The sequence below is a fragment of the Hyla sarda genome, chromosome 3 (assembly GCF_029499605.1).
Source record: "Hyla sarda isolate aHylSar1 chromosome 3, aHylSar1.hap1, whole genome shotgun sequence".
NCBI classification, from domain to species: Eukaryota; Metazoa; Chordata; class Amphibia; order Anura; family Hylidae; genus Hyla; species Hyla sarda.
This window is the reverse complement of record NC_079191.1, coordinates 370703193-370722498: the sequence shown is the minus strand read 5'-3', so window position 1 is coordinate 370722498 and position 19306 is coordinate 370703193. Positions and strand designations below refer to the sequence as shown.

General features: G+C 42.3%; 1 protein-coding gene across 2 annotated transcripts in view; it reads left to right on the top strand.

The window, feature by feature from the left end:
- The window catches only part of LOC130362784 (beta-soluble NSF attachment protein), a 40409-nt gene extending 25063 nt beyond the window's left edge, over positions 1–15346 (top strand). For both annotated transcript variants that reach the window (XM_056567806.1, XM_056567807.1), the window contains exons 8-11: positions 1222–1326; positions 6045–6113; positions 6448–6498; positions 12221–15346. In XM_056567806.1, coding sequence (XP_056423781.1) covers positions 1222–1326; positions 6045–6113; positions 6448–6498; positions 12221–12325 — 330 coding nt within the window. In that variant the 3' untranslated portion in view covers positions 12326–15346. The remainder of the gene's footprint in view (positions 1–1221; positions 1327–6044; positions 6114–6447; positions 6499–12220) is intronic.
- Positions 15347–19306: the final 3960 nt, after the last annotated feature.

Sequence of the window (19306 nt, the reverse complement as noted above, 5' to 3'; positions counted from 1 at the left end):
CAAGCGGGTTGTGGCCGTGACGTCACGAGCCTCCGGCGCTTAACAGACACTCTAAATGGATGCCGGGTGCAGCAGGGAGATCGTGGGTGTCCCCTGCAGCAGGACCCCCGAGATAAAATGTCTAGGAGCAGAGTACCTCTTTAAAAAGTTAATTGATCGACCGCACATCACCCTGGGTAATAGATGATGTGCTGCAGACAATGGTGTACATAAAGGGACACACAAGTGATCCAGCAATTGTTTGTGCTGTCTACACAATAGTTGAGCCATATTCTAGTCTCCTTTTAAACAATAGCTGATCTACTAGATCGTCACTCGTATAATGCACAGGTCTGCATTTATTGTGTAAACATGACTGTCACGATCACACCCTATCAGTCCAACCAAGACGCTAGAGAGAGTGTGATGGTGCAAGGGTTAGAGCCGCCAGACCTCTGGGTATCCACTACTGGTCCCAGCAAGTCACCAAATTAACCCTTAGATAAACGTGTTTCCACCAGAGCTGCCTTCAGAAAGGTGAGCTCCTATATTTAGAGATCAAAGACCAGAGCTGATTAATTAAACATGTAATCTGATAAAAGGTATCAGTGCTAAATATATATAAATACAGGAACAAATGACATACAGGTACAAAAATATATAAAAGAGTTTAGCAAGACAAGTTCAGAAAACAAAAGATGAAGTTCTTACAGCATGATGATATAGCAGTCCATGAGAGTGAGAGTCCAGCTGTTCTTAGGATGGTATTGTCAGCTTGTTGCACAGCATTGAACACCCTGAGTCTAGCATTGTTTTAAATATCATATCTGCTTTCTTGGGAGGGAGACTCCATTCCCCCCTCCCCTCTGATCCCACCAGGGGGTCTTCTCTCTTCCTGGCCCCTTATCTGTTTGATTATAGGATGGGACCAGAGTGCATGACTTCAAAAAAGCCTTTGACTTCAAAGGAGATGTAAACAAACAGCCAGACCCCCAATAAAATGCAATACACAAACCCACAGTCTGAATGACCTCTCACCCATGGCTTGGATAATACATCACACAGTTATAATTATAATACACATATTGGATTTTAATAATCAGGCCTTGGGCCTGACAATGACCCTAAAATGTGTATAAATATTCTCACTCGTGTATGATCACTGGAGAACCTGTTTTCATGTTGTGTTTGTATTCATGTTATGTGATTCTTGTCATTCAGTCCAAATTCCTCTCTTTCTAGGTCGGTACAAGCACGATGGATAATCCTCTGCTGAAGTATAGTGCAAAAGAATATTTCTTCAAAGCTGCCCTCTGTCATTTCATCGTAGATGAGCTGAATGCTAAGGTGAGTACATATATATATATATATATATATATATATATATATATTTATATATTATATATATATTTATATATATTTATATATATTTATATATATTTATATATTATATATATATTTATATATTATATATATATATTTATATATTATATATATATATTTATATATTTATATATTTATATATTTATATATTTATATATTTATATATTTATATATTATATATTATATATATATATATTATTATATTACAATTTGAGTAGCCGTATTAGTGCAGTGATGCAGATGCAAATCAAAAAGTTTCGCAGTATTTTGTAATACCTTTTTTATTGGACTAACAGAATTTTGTAGAGACAAGCTTTCGGGATTCCTCCCTTTATCAAGTCCAAAGCAAATCTCGGGATTTGCTTTGGACTTGATAAAGGGTGGAATCCCGAAAGCTCGTCTCTACAAAATTCTGTTAGTCCAATAAAAAAGGTATTACAAGATACTGCAACATTTTTGATTTGTGTATATGTGTGTGTGTATATATATAATATTTTAGCGATGAGATCAATACAATGAATCACCCGTATTAAAGAAATTTATGGCCTGAGCTCAAATTTCCAATTCAGCTTTTCTATTCTCTAATATTATGTAATACAATGTTTTCATTAGCTACTCCAGAAATTATTGTAGGAAAAAATGATCTATGATATGTCCCTGCAGTAAGTAACATAGTTCATAAGGTTGAAAAAAAGAGTCCAAGTTCAACCTATAACCCTAATGAGTCCCTAATGAGTTTATCCAGAGGAAGGCAAAAAAAAACTCATACTAGAGGTATTTTTACCTCTAGTATGAGGGTTTTTTTTGCCTTCCTCTGCAGGAAATCAGAATAAATCCCTGGCTCAACGTTCTGTCCCTATAAATCTAGTATACATAACCAGCAATTTTATTACTCTCCAAAAATGCATCCAGACCCGTTTTGAACTCTCTTACTTAGTTCACCATGACCACCGCCTCAGACAGAGAATTCCACAATCTCACTGCTCTTACAGTAAAGAATCCCGGTCTGTGCTGGTGTAGAAACCTTCCTTCCTCAAGACTTAGAGGATGCCCTCTTGTTGTAGATACAGTCCTGGGTATAAATAGATCATGGGAGAGATCTCTGTACTGTCCCCTGATATATTTATACATATGTTTGTCATACAACCTTCCCTTTTTGAGTCCTTTCGATCAGCGTAGGTGCTCAACGCCGAAAACTGTTCCAACTGGTTCCAGCGTAATGCTGCACTACAGTAAAGTTAATCCTGCCACAGAAGTGTCCTTACACTTTACAGTAGTGACCATACAATGTGTCAGTACACAGTACATAGCAGTGCACATTTGTTCATTTTTGGTTACTGATATAGCACAAACATACACAGCTCAAAAAAATAAAGGGAACACTAAGATAACACATCCTAGATCTGAATGAATGAACGAATTGTATGAAATATTTTCACCTTTACATAGTTGAATGTGCTGACAACAAAATCACACAAAAATATCAATGGAAATCAAATTTATCAACCCATGGGGGTCTGGATATGGAGTCACACTCAAAATCAAAGTAGAAAACCGCACTACAGGCTGATCCAACTTTGATGTAATGTCCTTAAAACAAGTCAAAATGAGTCTCAGTAGTGTGTGTGGCCTCCACATGCCCGTATGGCCTCCCTACAATGCCTGGGCAGGCTCCTGATGAGGTGGCGGATGGTCTCCTGAGGGATGTCCTCCCAGACCTGGACTAAAGCGTCTACCAACTCCTGGACAGTCTGTGGTACAATGTGACGTTGGTGGATGGAGTGAGACATGATGTCCCAGATGTGCTCAATCAGTTTCAGGTCTGGGGAAGGGGCGGCCAGTCCATAGCATCAATGCCTTCCTCTTGCAGGAACTGCTGACACACTCCAGCCACATGAGGTGTAGCATTGTCTTGCATTAGGAGGAATCCAGGGCCAGCCACACCAGCATATGGTCTGAGGATCTCATCTCGGTACCTAATGGCAGTCAGGATACCTCTGGAAAGCACATGGAGGGCTGTGTGGCCCCCATAGAAATGCCCCCCCATACCATTACTGACCCACCACCTAACTGGTCATGCTGGAGGAGGTTGCAGGCAGCAGAACGTTCTCCACGGCGTCTCCAGACTCTGTCACATCTGTCACATATATGCTCAGTGTGAACCTGCTTTGATCTGTGAAGAACAAAAGGCGCCAGTGGCGAATTTGCCAATCTTAGCTTTCTCTGGCAAATGTCAAAAGTCCTGCACGGTGATGGGCTGTAAGCACAACCCCCACATGTGGACGACGGGCCCTCATACCACCCTCATGGAGTCTGTTTCTGACCGTTTGAGTGGACACGTGCACATTTGTGGCCTGCTGGAGGTCATTTTGCTTGGCTCTGGCAGTGCTCCTCCTCCTCCTTGCACAAAGGCGGAGGTAGCGGTCCTGCTGCTGGGTTGTTGCCCTCCTACGGCCTCCTCCACATCTCCTGATGTACTGGCCTGTCTCCTGGTAGCGCCTCCATGCTCTGGACACTACCCTGACAGACACAGCGAACCTTCTTGCCACAGCTCGCATTGATGTGCCATCCTGGATGAGCTGCACTACCTGAGCCACTTGTGTGGGTTGTAGACTCCGTCTCATGCTACCACTAGAGTGAAAGCACCGCCAGCATTCAAAAGTGACCAAAACATCAGCCAGGAAGCATAGGAACTGAGAAGTGGTCTGTGGTCACCACCTGCAGAACCACTCTTTTATTGGGGGTGTCTTGCTAATTGCTTATAATTTCTACTTGTCTGTACCATTTGCACAACAGCATGTGAAATTGTCAATCAGTGTGATTTCACAGAAGTGTGATTGACTTGGAGTTACATTGTGTGGTTTAAGTGTTCCCTTTATTTTTTTTTGAGCAGTTTATATTTTTATTTTACATATAAGTAACATACACACCATTTACATCAGTCGCTGTACTCAGTCAATCTGGTTGGTGGTATTTTCCACCAATCAGATTGTGCATCTGCTTTACTTAGAGGTAAGATTTGGGAACTCCATGTGTACTGGGGAGTGAACTGGGGAGCCTGGGAACTCCATGTGGAATTTCTTTTGCTGCTACTTACCTTCTTTATTCTAATGGAACCAGTAAGGATGTACTACATTTTTCACACTTTACTTCTTCATTTTTACCTACTTTTTGTAAATCACAAATTACACAAAGTTAAAGGGGTACTTCAGTGGAAAATAATTATTTTTTTTTAAATCAACTGGTGCCAGAAGGTTAAACAGATTTGTAAATTTACTTCTATTTAAAAATCGTAATCCTTCGATTACTTATCAGCTGCTGTATGCTCCACAGGAAGTTCTTTTCTTTTTGAATTTATTCTCTGTCTGACCACAGTGCTCTCTGCTGACACCTCTGTCCATGTCAGGAATTGTCCAGAGAAGAAGCAAATCCCCATAAAAAACCTATCCTACTCCGGACAGTTCCTGACATGGACAGATGTGTCGGCAGAGAGCACTGCGATCAGACTGAAAAGAAATTCAAAAAGAAAAAACTACCTCTGTAGTATACAGAAGCTGATAAGTACTGGAATGATTAAGATTTTAAAATTGAAGTAATTTACAAATCTGTTTAATTTTTGGGCACCAGTTGATTTAAAAAAAAAAAATAAAATAAAATATTCCACTGGAGTACCCCTTTTAATGTTCGCGTCTTTTAAGACCTTCTAAAGACCTAATGCAAAACCATACAATTAAGATGGTGCACTTTCTTCTTCTCATGACTGTAATATAAAGCACAAGCCGCAGCAGTAAACAGTTTGACATGACAGTGCAGTCTTTTTTTCTACAGCAGTACTCTATGTCCCATCACTCTTGCAGACTTTGCTGCACCCTGCTTGACTTGCCCCTTAGATTTTGTAAACTTCTAGTTACTACACTGCAAAGAGTTTTAAAGGGGTTGTCCAGGAATAGAAAACCAGAGCAAATTTCTTCCATAAACAGCACCACCCCTGTCCTCAGGTTCTGTTTGGTATTACAGCTCAGTTCCATTGAACTGAATGGAGACATCTTGTAATACCACACACAACCTGAGGACAGAGGTGGCGCTGGAAGAAATGACTTCTGGTTTTCTTTTCCTGGATAACCCCTTTTAACCCATAGAAACTGGTTCCAGGCCCAGCAGAGCTTTCACACTAAGGGTATGTTCCCACTGCGGAATCTCTGCCCAGTGATATTCTGGGTTTGGAGATTCTGTCTGTGGCCGCCGCCAAAATCCTTCGGCACTAGGACAACGCGGACCTGCACCGTTGCCGCAATGCGGTCTGCACGAAATTCCACCGAAAGATTGAACGTGGGTGATTTTTTTGTGGCGGAATATTCGGCAATGTAGGTAGATCAGCGGTAGACCCATTCACACCATTGGTGCAGCGGAATTCCGTGCGGAGATTCCTTGGTGTGAACAAGGCCTAACTGAACGTGTTCCTATACTGACACACTACGATCTAGCTCAGTGGTCTCCAAACTTTCCAAATGATGCAAAACTACAACTCCCAGCATGCCCGGACAGCCGTTGGCTGTCCGGGCATGCTGGGAGTTGTAGTTTTGCAACATCTGAAGGGCCACAGTTTGGAGACCACTGATCTAGCTTCATGACACCCCGGATTGCTGGCATTGGATGGTGACTGGTCTCCTGGTATTTTTCAGCTTGCCGTGGAGAAGTATGAAGAAATGTTCCCTGCATTTTCAGATTCAAGAGAATGCAAGCTTATAAAGGTAAGTGTGGGGGGTAGAGGCGGGGGCTCGGGGTGAATGTACCAATCGTATTGGAGTGCGGTTGGCACATGTCTACAGGCATTTGATAAAGTGCCCATCTGGATATAGTGGGGGAGATTTATCAAGACCTGTCTAGAGGAAAAGTTGTTGAGTTGCCCATAGCAACCAATCAGATCGCTGCTTTCATTTTTGAAAAGGCATCTGAAAAATGAAAGAAGCGATCTGATTGGTTGCTATGGGCAACTCCTCAACTTTTCCTCTAGACAGGTTTTGATAAATCTCCCCCATTGTGTGTTCATGTGCTCACATGACATTACTGTGTGCTTTCCCTTAGAAATTGCTTGAAGCTCATGAAGAACAGAACAGCGAAGCGTATACCGAAGCTGTAAGTAATTATTTTTGCCTCTCGTCTTAAAGGGACTGATCAGTTTTCAGTAAATTGTGTTACATTGTTAACCCCTTAAGGACACATTTTCACCTCTAGGACGCAGCCCCTTTTTTTCACATCTGACCACTGTCACTTTAAACATTAATAACTCTGGAATGCTTTTAGTTATCATTCTGATTCCGAGATTGTTTTTTCGTGACATATTCTACTTTAACATAGTGGTAAATTTTTGCGGTAACTTGCATCCTTTCATGGTGAAAAATCCCCAAATTTGATGAAAAAAATGAAAATTTTGCATTTTTCTAACTTTGAAGCTCTCTGCTTGTAAGGAAAATGGATATTCCAAATATATTTTTTTGGGGTTCACATATACAATATGTCTACTTCATGTTTGCATCATAAAATTTATGAGTTTTTACTTTTGGAAGACACCAGAGGGCTTCAAAGTTCAGCAGCAATTTTACAATTTTTCACAAAATTTTCAAACTCGCTATTTTTCATGGACCAGTTCAGGTTTGAAGTGGATTTGAAGGGTCTTCATATTAGAAATACCCCATAAATGACCCCATTACAAAAACTGCACCCCCCAAAGTATTCAAAATGACATTCAGTAAGTGTTTTAACCCTTTAGGTGTTTCACAGGAAAAGCAGCAAAGTGAAGGAGAAAATTCAAAATCTTCATTTTTTACACTCGCATGTTCTTGTAGACCCAATTTTTTTATTTTTACAAGGGGTAAAAGGATAAAATGTATACTTGAATTTGTAGCCCAATTTCTCTCGAGTAAGCACATACCTCATATGTCTATGTAAATTGTTCGGCGGGCGCAGTAGAGGGCTCAGAAGCGAAGGAGCAACAAGGAGATTTTGGAGAGTACGTTTTTCTGAAATGGTTTTTGGGGGGCATGTTGCATTTAAGAAGCCCCTATGGTGCCAAAACAGCAAAAAAAAAAAAACACATGGCATACCATTTTGGAAACTAGACCCCTTGGGGAACGTAACAAGGAATTAAGTGAGCCTTAATACCCCACAGGTGTTTCATGACTTTTGCATATGTAAAAAAAAAAAAAAAAAAAAAAAAAAAAAATGTTTTCACTAAAATGTGTTTCCCCCCAAATTTCACATTTTTGCAAGGGTTAATAGCAGAAAATACCACACAAAATGTGTAACCCCATCTCTTCTGAGTATGGAGGTACCCCATAAGTTGACCTGAAGTGCACTACGGGTGAACTACAATGCTCAGAAGAGAAGGAGTCATATTTGGCTTTTTGAGAGAAAATTTTGCTCGGGGGGGCATGTCGCATTTAGGAAGCCCCTATGGTGCCAGGACAGCAAAAAAAAAACACATGGCATACCATTTTGGAAACTAGACCCCTTGAGGAACGTAACAAGGGATAAAGTGAACCTTAATACCCCACAGGTGTTTCACGACTTTTGCATATGTAAAAAAAAATGTTTTTTTTTACCAAAAATGCTTGGTTTAGCAAAAATTTTACATTTAAAAAAAAGATAATAGCAGAAAATACCCCCCAAAATTTGAAGCCCAATTTCTCCCAATTCAGAAAACACCCAATATGGGGATGAAAAGTGCTCTGCTGGCGCACTACAGGTCTCAGAAGAGAAGGAGTCACATTTGGCTTTTTGGAAGCAAATTTTGCTCTGGGGGCATGCCGCATTTAGGAAGCCCCTATGGTGCCAGGACAGAAAAAAAAAACCACATGGCATACCATTTTGGAAACTAGACCCCTCGGGGAACGTAACAAGGGGTAACGTGAACCTTAATACCCCACAGGTGTTTCACGACTTTTGCATATGTAAAAAAAAATTTTTTTTTACACAAATGCTTGTTTTCCCCCAAATTTTACATTTTTACAAGGGATAATAGCAGAAAATACCCCCCAAAATTTGTAACCCCATCTCTTCTGAGTATGGAAATACCCCATAAGTGGACGTGAAGTGCACTGGGGACGAACTACAATGCTCAGAAGAGAAGGAGCATCATTGAGCTTTTGGAGAGAGAATTTGGCCATGTGGTGCCAGAACAGTGGACCCCCCCACATGTGACCCCATTTTTAAAACTACACCCCTCACGGAAGGTAATAAGAGGTGCAGGGAGAATTTACACCCCACTGGCATTTGACGGATCTTTGGAACAGTGGGCTGTGCAAATTAAAAATTTTATTTTTCATTTTCACAGACCCCTGTTTCAAAGATCTGTCAGACACCTGTGGGGTGTAAATGCTCACTGTACCCCTTATTGCATTCCGTGAGGGGTGTAGTTTCCAAAATGGGGTCACATGTGGGTATTTGTTTTTCACTTATGTCAGAACCGCTGTAAAATCAGCCACCCCTGTGCAAATCACCAATTTAGACCTCAAATTTACATGGTGCACTCTCCCTTCTGAGCCTTGTTGTGCGTCCCCAGAGCACTTTGCGCCCACATATGGGGTATCTCCGTACTCAGGAGAAATTGCGTTACAAATTTTGGAGGGTTTTTTTCTTTTACCGCTTGTGAAATTTTAAAGTATGGGGCAACACCAGTATGTAAGTGTACAAAAATGTTTTTTTTTACACTAACATGCTGGTGTAGACCCCAACTTTACCTTTTCATAAGGGGTAAAAGGAGAAAAAGCCCCCCCAAAATTTGTTAGGCAATTTCTCCCGAGTACGGCGATACCCCAAATGTGGCCCTATTCTGTTGCCTTGAAATACGACAGGGCTCCAAAGTGAGAGCGCCATGCGCATTTGAGGCCTAAATTAGGGATTTGCATAGGGGTGGACATAGGGGTATTCTACACCAGTGATTCCCAAACAGGGTGCCTCCAGCTGTTGCTAAACTCCCAGCATGCTTGGACAGTCAATGGCTGTCCGGAAATGCTGGGAGTTTTTGTTTTGCAACAGCTGGAGGCTCCGTTTTGGAAACACTGATGTAGAATACGTTTTTCATTTTTATTGGGGGGGGGGGGAAGGGGGGTTGGTGGTGCTGGGGGGGCAGTGTACGTGTGTATATGTAGTGTTTTACTCTTTATTTTATGTTAGTGTAGTGTTTTTAGGTTACATTCACACTGACGGCGGATTACACTGAGTCTCCCGCTAGGAGTTTGAGCTGCGGCTGCAGCTCAAACTTGAAGCGGGGAACTCACTGTAATCCGCCGCCAGTGTGAATGTAACCTGTAGATTCACATGGGAGGGGGGGGGGGGGGGGGCAAAACTACAATTCCCAGCATGCACTGACAGAATGTGCATGCTGGGTGTTGTAGTTTTGCAACAGCTGGAGGCACACTGGTTGGAAAATACTGAGTTAGGTAATAGAACCTATTACCTAACTCTGTATTTCCCAACCAGTGTGCCTCCAGCTGTTGCGGAACTACAACTCTCAGCATGTACTGATTGCCAAAGGGAATGCTGGGAGATGTAGTTATGCAACAGCTGGAGGCACGCAAGTACAACTCCCAGCATGCCGAGACAGCCATTTGCTGTTCCTGAATGCTGGGAGTTGTAGTTTTGCAAGATTTAGAGGGGTTCAGGCTGGAGATCACTGACAGTGGTCTCTAAACTGTGGCCCTCCAGATGTTGCAAAACTACAAATCTCAGCATGCTAAGACAGCAAACTGCTGTCTGGGCATGCTGGGAGTTGTAGTTTTGTAACATCTGGAGGGCTACAGTTTAGAGACCACTGTCAGTGATCTCTAGCCTGAACCCCTCTAAATCTTGCAAAACTACAACTCCCAGCATGCCAACACAGCAAACAGCTGTCAAGGCATGGTGGGAGTTGTAGTTTTGCAACATCTGGAGGGCCACAGTTTAGAGACCACTCTCTAAACTGTCGCCCTGCAGATGTTGCTAGGCAACAGACTCCCGGACACACGGCGCCATACTCTCCTCCACCGCCGCCATGATCACAGCCGCCGCCGGGTAAGTGACCACCGCTGCCGCCGCCGCTACTACACGGTTCCCCCCGCTGTGCCCGGACACCGATGGGTGGGCATAGCGGGGGGGAACCGAACTTTAACCCCCCCACCCCCAGTCTGCTATTGGTCGGTCGCTCCGCCGATCAATAGCAGGGATAGGAGGGGTGGCAACCCTGCCACCTCACTCCTATCTCTTCAAGGGGATCGAGGGTGTCTTGGACACCCCCGATCCCCCTTATTTTATCGCGGCGCCGCAGTTGATGGGCAGGGGGAGAGCGCTCCCCCTGCAAACACCATAGATGCCGTGATCAGAACTGATCACGGCATCTATGGGGTTAATGCTGCCGGGACCGGCACGATCGCGGCCCCGGTAGCTGCGGTGGGACTCCGGCTGTGATTGACAGCTGAGTCCCACCCGCGATCTCCTGCGCTGCCCGCGGCAGAGCAGGAGATCGCTTGGACGTATGCATACGTCCATTTGCGCAAACGTGTAGTTCGCCTGGACGTATGCATACGTCCAATAGCGGGAAGGGGTTAAAGGAGTACTCAGAGAGGAATTTTTTTTTATTTTTATTTTTTAAATCAACTAACTGGTGCCAGAAAGTTAAACAGATTTGTAAATTACTTTTATTAAAAAAAAATATTAATCCTTCCAGTACTTATTAGCTGCTGAATACTACAGAGGAAATTATTTTCTTTTTGGGACACAGAGCTCTCTGCTGACAACACGAGCACAGTGCTCTCTGCTGACATCTTTGTCCATTTTAAGAACTGTCCAGAGTAGGAGACATTCCCCATAGCAAACATATGCTGCTCTGGACAGTTCCTAAAATACAGTTTCACTCATTTTGCCTACCCGTAGAACTTTTTTTTTTGACCATGCAGTGGTCGCGTATTTATCATTTGCGACTTTTGTCAAAAGTCGCTATTTTGTGCGCAAAGGTACTTTTTTAGGCTCAAAGCTTATACCACCTACCAGTAGGCGTGGGAATCACTTCTACCTTCCACAATTCAACCTTTAACCTCTTGTGGACGACAGTGTCCCACTCCCCTTCTATGACAAACGTTCAGGAGCTGAGCGTGGGTCATAGCTGGGTGGTCCTGGCGGCTATCTGCCATCTCTGCTAGCAAGTTAGTTGGCACCCCCCTCCCACTCACCATGCATTCACTTCCTCCCTGAGTCTGCTGTGCTGTGTCTCTTCATCCAGTCACTGAAGGCTGCTCTGTAACCCCCTCCTCTCCAGGAGTCCGATAGACAGGACAAGAGTGAGCACTGTCCTCACTTCCTGAACTTTGTTTCAGCCTGGACAAAGATGATGCTGCAGTCGGACAGGATCATGTTCTACAGGGTATGGGGACCCCTAGTGGACTTTTTTTTGTAAGCCATAATTTCTATAAAAAGGAAATTACATTTTTTTAATGAAGCATATTAGAAAGATTAATGTTTTTGCTGGGATGCAAAACACATATAAAAAGTTTTTGAATCTGACAGGTCCCATTTAAAATATCCTGAGCGGATATTTGAAGAATTGGTTGATCCTTCTACCGAAAACAAAACTCACCTGGCTAATCTATTTCCCAGTGCATCCTAATTGAGCTTTAAACTGTGTTTCCCAACCAGGGTGCCTCCAGCTGTTGCAAAACTACAACTCCCTGCATGCCCGGACAGCCAACGGCTGTCCGGGCATGCTGGGAGTTGTAGTTTTGCCACAGCTGGAGGCACCCTGGTTGGGAAACACTCCCCTAAAACAAGGATAAAATTAACAAAGTAATAGAGATGTATGTTTTTTTTTTTTTGTTTTTTTTTTCAGGTGAAGGAATTCGACTCCATATCCCGTTTGGACCAATGGCTGACTACTATGTTACTCCGCATCAAGAAATCGATCCAAGGAGATGGCGACGGGGACTTGAAATGAGGAAGGGAATTACAGTGAACACATGTCTGGTCCCTCTTTGTTCCAATCTCTGCCGTTTCAGTTTCCTTTTACATTTCAGTGCCAGTCTAGTCTGTAGTACAACACGATGTTAATGGCTGCATGTCATCGAGCACTGAAGGGATTTCATAGTAAATTAAATTATTTAAAGAAAAATAAAATAAAATTGATGAGGATGGAGGAGATGAATAATATGTAAAGCCAGTAGCTGTAGGAGTCCAGTGTAATTTATTTTTTATTTTTTTAGAATTGACCCCCACCTCTGCACAGTGGAAGCAGCCATGATTTGGACTCTCCTAATATAGTATGTGTTGAAGTCACTTGGGTGTTCAATGATTATATCACGTGGCTCATAAAGAAGTATAGACAAAGATGATCGCGGCTTCCGTAAGTCTAAATCTTCTACCGGAGTGCCATTTAAAGAAGTCCTCCAACTAAAAATCTGATTAATAATAAGTGTGGATTACTGATTCTTCACGGCGTTGCTTTAAAGACATAGCACTGTCTTACTAGGCCTTATTGACAGACTATAGCATAAGGGCTTAACTGTTTAGAACTCCAAAAACATATGTATCCTATATAAGTCATATAATGGGCTGATCTCTGCATATCTCATACTTCATATAGAAAGATTTGGTTATAGTTTAAAGGGGTACTCCGGTGGAAAACTGTTTTAAATTTTTTTTTATTTTTATTTTTTTTAAATCAACTGGTGCCAGAAAGTTAAACAGATTTGTAAATTAGTTCTATTAAAAAATCTCAATCCTTCCAGTACTTATTAGCTGCTGAATACTACAGAGGAAATTCTTTTCTTTTTGGAACACAGAGCTGTCTGCTGAGTGCTCTCGGCTGACGTCTCTGTCCATTTTAAGAACTGTCCAGAGCAGGATATGTTTGATATGGGGATTTTCTCCTACTCCTGGACAGTTCTTAAAATGGACAGAGATGTCAGCAGAGAGCACTGTGCTCGAGATGTCAGCAGAGAACTCTGTGTTCCAAAAATAAAAGCATTTCCTCTGTAGTATTCAGCAGCTAATAAGTACTGGAAGGATTAAGATTTTTTTTAATAAAAGTAATTTACAAATCTGTTTTACTTTCTGGCACCAGTTGATTTAAAAAAAATTAAAGTTTTCCACCGGAGTACCCCTTTAAGTCCTGGTTGGACTGAGAAGGTGTTGGAAGAAAATGGTTTATCAAAGATTTTATTTAAAAATAATAATATGAATATAGTAAAGAGTTGTATTATAATGGTTAATCTATGGACCAAACTATAATGTAGAATTTTGTTTTTGGCTAATTTATTGTGTATAGAGGGTATGCTATTCGGATGTAGGCTAGGGGCGGCATGGTATATTATGGTACCGTTGTGAGATTTCCATGTTTACCGGATTGGAAGTGAATTTGTCAGCACGTGTATATGTGATATTAGCTGCACACAATGTCCATTAGGCGACAGTACAAAGATATCAAACGTACCTTTGTTAGTGTCGATGGGTTTTTCACAAAATGTAAAATGATAAAATTTACCTTGGACTTAAAGGAGTACACCGATGCTCAGCGTTTGGAACAAACTGTTCCCAAAGCTGGAGCAGGGAGCTTGTGACATCATAGACCCGCCCACTCATTATGTCATGCCCTGCCCCCTCAATGCAAGTCTATGGGAGGGGGCGTGACAGCTGTCACGCCCCCTCCCATAGACTTGCATTGAGGGGGCGGGACGTGATGTTGTGAGAGGGCGGGGCTGTGAAGTCACGAGCTGCCGGCTCTGGCGTTCGGAGCAGTTTGTTCCAACCTCTGAACAGCGGAGTACCCCTTTAAGTGTCAGGAAGGTGGGGCTGAGATGGTTAAGTGCCACAGCAATGGATTTGGAGGCACTGTAAGCCAAGCCCTGTGCGTTAACCAACCAGTCATGGCTGGGGACCCAGAAGCAAGTGATGCTGCTACACGTAACCAGCTCTGCCCCAGCTCCTTGACACTTGAGCATGGAGAGAAAATTGTCATTTTAAGGGTACGTTCCCACCTGGCGTATTTTTCTGCGTATTTGCTGCTGCGTATTTTCCTACCCATTGACTTCAAAGGGAAATAGAATACGCAGCAAAATATGCCAGGTAGGAACATAACCTAAAAGTTGCGGCAAAACAAATCAACACTAATAAAGATATATTTTTGATATTGTCATCCTGTCACCTTTCTGTTGGTATCTGCAGCACACATAATAAATATGAGTTGACAGATTCCCTGTGAGGTAATAACCTAGAAACTGTCCCAGGAACAGAAGAATAAGCATGAATCCTATGGAGAATAGTGTATATCTAGATATCTAGTGTATATCTATCCAATTCGATCACCAAAATGTTCTTTTCTTCTGTATAAGTATTGTCTGCTTTCACTGTGCATATCCAGCAGGCAAATTTGACCATGTTCATATGAAATTCTTTCAGGACATGATTTGCAATACAGGAAAACATGCAACAAGATCAGATTTATTTATTTTTTTTACCTTTGATTATTTGTACGTGCGTTTTCTTATTTTTTGTGATTCACTTAGCACAGCCCATTTTATACTTGGGACGTCACTTCTGAAGCCTCTGACCGTTTCGTACCTTTTTGACTTTTGTGAAACTCTTTTCTTTTACGTGGTAATTTTTGTTTTCATTTGAGATGATCAGAAAAACAGTATTTTTGCACAGTTGTGAGAATATGCATACTACTCCGTGTCACAGTAATATGATGCAATAGTTTTTGTAGTCTTGTGTCTCGTCCTGTGTGTGTCTTAAATGATTAGATTTTAGGGATATCATTAAGAAATAGTGGATGGCATGTGTCGGCTGTTGTGCAAAAATGTCATGCTGCAGTTTCCAACCTATATCATGGACAATCTGTCTTCCTTCTCAGTGTATAATTATGTAGCCAATATCTAACAACTCTTAAGCAGGAAATACTGTGTCTTTTTGTGTGCACATTGTACAGTTAATAAAGTGACAGTATGCAACAGCAGTAAAATGTGTTTGCAGTTTTTTTTCATGCTTTTGGGGCGCACGGTAAGATATCCCATAAGTTAAAAGCATTGTCCAGTAAAAGACAACTTATTCACAGGATAGAGCAGGGTTTCCCAACCAGGGTGCCCCCAGCTGTTGCAGAACTACAACTCCCAGCATGCTTGGACAGCCAAAGGCTGTTTTAGTAACTACTTGCTGGAGGAAGATTTCTTAAACTCTGCATTGCATAAAACATTTCTTAAACTTAGCATGATTCTTCTTTTATTCCTCCAGGAAATATATGAATACATTGACAACTAGGTGCTATTGTTTACTAGATGAGGATCCTGAATTAGAACGCCCAGAAGTCAATCGGCCAGAGCAGCTGTTTTTGGGATTAAAAAGACACTGGCCATTCAGGTATAGGGATTGTAGATGTAGTCAGTGACTCCATCTAGTGGCTGCTGTTGAGTTTGGCAGCTCTCTGACATAGTGGATAGAGTTATAGATGGTTCATGCAGTAAAGATGGCTTCTATTCATCTTAGTTGTATGCAAAAGTTTAGGCACCCCTGACAATATTCATCGTTTTCATTTATAAATATTTGGGTGTTCGGATCAGCAATTTAATTTTGAGCTATCAAATATCTGAAAGACACAGTAATATTTTAGTAGTGAAATTAGATTTATTGGATGAACAGAAAATGTGAAATCTGCATCAAAACAAAAGACAGGTGCATAAATTTGGGCCCCAACAAAAATATCACAGAAATAGTTAGGCCTCCTTTAGAGAAATAACATCCCCTAGATGCCTCGTATAGCTTGTAATGAGGGTCTGGATTCTGGATGGAGGATCTTCAGTTCGGTTTGATGGTTGCCGAGCATGGACATCCGGCATACAGGTATATTATATACAGGGAACATATAGGTAATTATATATTACAGCCCGCTTCACATCACACCACAGATTGTCAACGATATTCAGGCCTGGGATTGTCTTTCCAGAACATTGTACTTGTTCCTCTGCATAAATGCCAGAGGAGGTTTTTAAGCGTTTTTGGTTGTTCTCTTAAAATATCCAGCCCCTGCATAATTTCAACTTTGTGACTGATCCCTCTACGTTATTCTCAAGTATCTGCTGATATTGAGCAGTATCCGTGTGACCCTCAACTGTAACAAGACTTCCAGTATGGGCACTGGCCACACAGCCCTGCAGCTTGAGGGAACCTACATCACATTTTATTGTGGGTAGCAAGTGCTTGTCTTTGAACACTGTACTTTTTACGCCTTGCGTAACGCCCTTTATGACCAAGTAACTCCAACTTTGTTTCATCAGTCCACAGCACTTTCTTCTAAAATGTAGCTGGCTTGTCCAAGCAACTCTGTGACGTGCATGATGTGGAAGGCTTCTAACGAATCACTATCCTACAGCTCTCCATGTGCAAAGTGTCCTGAATTGTTGAACAATGCAGTGACACCATCCCCAGCAAGATGATGATGTAGGTCTTTGGAGGTGGTCTGTGGGCTGTTTGTGACCATTCTCACCATCCTTCACCTCTCCGATATTTTACTTGGCCTTCCACTTCTGGCGTAACAAAAACTGCATGTGGTCTTCCATTTCCTCACTATGTTCCTCACAGTGGACACTGACAGCTTAAAGGGGTACTCTGGTACTCAGCACCACGCCCCCTCCCATAGACAAGCATTGAGGGGGCGGGGCTATTATGTCACGAGCTCCAGGCTCCAGCGTTTGGAACAGTTTGTTCCAAATGCTGAGCAGTGGAGTACCCCTTTAAATCTCTGCAATAGCTTTTTGTAGCCTTACCCTCAACCATAATGTTGGGGATCTTTGTTTTCAGGTAATTTGAGAGTAGTTTTGAGGCCCACATGTTGCCACTTCAGAGGAGAGTCAAAGAGAACAACTTGCAATTGACCATGTTAATCCCTTTTATCATGATTGGATGAACCTGTCTATAAAGTTCAAGGGATAATGAGACATTGGACCCATTGTGTGTTCCAATGAATCAGTGCTCGGTAGTTACAGGTATTCAAATCAACAAAATGGCTAGGGGCCCAAAATTTATGTAGCCCCTGGCTACTTTAGTTTTGATGCAGATTGCACATTTTCTGTTCATCAAATAAATCTAATTTCACTACTGAAGTATTACTGTGTCTTTCAGATATTTGATAGGTCAAAATTAAATTGCTGAAGTCTTCTAGAGAACATTTGGATGATCCAGAAATGTATTGGGAGAATGTCATATGAAACCAAACTATTACTTTTTGGTAAAAACTCAACTCGTCCTGTTTGGAGGAGAAAGAATGCTGAGTTGTATCCAAAGAACACCATACCTACTGTGAAGCATGGGGTGAAAACATCATGCTTTGGGGCTGTTTTTCTGCTAAGTTTCCAGATCTCAACCCCATAGAAAACCTTTGAAGGGAGTTGAAAGTCTGTGTTGCCCAGCAACAGCCCCAAAACATCACTGCTCTAGAGGAGATCTGCATGGAGAAATGGGCCAAAATACTAGCAACAGTGTGTGAAGACTTACAGAAAACGTTTGACCTCTGTCATTGCCAACAAAGGGTATATAACAAAGTATTGATATGAACTGTTCTTATTGACCAAATACTTTTCCACCATAATTTGCAAATACATTCTTTAAAAATCAGACAATGTGATTTTATGGATTTTTTTTTTTCCTCATTCTGTCTCTTAGTTGAGGTTATAACCTATGATGAAAATTACAGGCCTCTCCTTTTAGGAGAACAATCATGGGAGCACTTGCACAATTGGTGGCTGACTAAATACTTTTCTGCCCCACTGTATGTATACAGAGGAATGGCATATACGAATACTGCAAAACGAACTGTGCGTAATGTATTAAAGGAAAGCGGTCACCGGTGTCTCAGCCTGCCATACCTACCTGCATTCCAGAGCCCCGATCCTCCAAAAGTACCCCTCTTCCAGCATTGACTTGTGCTTTGAGGCGGGCCCGCCAGCTAGATTTCAATTTACGTGAGCGCTCAGTAGGCACGAGTGCTCATGTGACCAGTGCTTATGAATATTTAAGCCGGCGGGCCCACCTCAAAGCGCAAGTCAGTGCTGGAAGAGCGGGACCTTTTCGAGGATCGGGGCTCCGGTCTACAGGTAGGTATAGCAGTCCGAGACCCCACATCGGTCTCCTGTTCACCCGCACTATAACCTGGTGTTTCGGGTTATAGTGCGGGTAAACCGGTGACTGTTTTCCTTTTAAACAGAGCAGCTACTAGGACAAATCCCCAAATAGGCATCAAGTACAAAGTGTAGCAGCTGTAAAAGTTGAATTTGACCATGGAAGAAGAGATACATACACTGCTCAAAAAATAAAGGGAACACTAAGATAACACATCCTAGATCTGAATGAATGAAGTAATCGTATGAAATACTTTCATCTTTACATAGGTGAATGTGCTGACAACAAAATCACACAAAAATTATCAATGGAAATCAAATTTATCAACCCATGGAGGTCTGGATATGGAGTCACACTCAAAATCAAAGTGGAAAACCACACTACATGCTGATCCAACTTTGATGAAATGTCCTTAAAACAAGTCAAAATGAGGCTCAGTAGTGTGTGTGGCCTCCACGTGCCCGTATGACCTCCCTACAATGCCTGGGCATGCTCCTGATGAGGTGGCAGATGTCCTCCCAGACCTGGACTAAAACAACCGAAAACTCACGGACAGTCTGTGGTGCAACGTGGCGTTGGTGGATTGAGCGAGACATGATGTCCCAGATGTGCTCAATCGGATTCAAGCCTGGGGAATGGGCGGGCCAGTCCATAGCATCAATGCCTTCCTCTTGCAGGAACTGCTGACACACTCCAGCCACATGAGGTCTAGCATTGTCTTGCATTAGGAGGAACCCAGGGCCAACCGCACCAGCATATGGTCTCACAAGGGGTCTGAGGATCTCATCTCGGTATCAAATGGCAGTCAGGC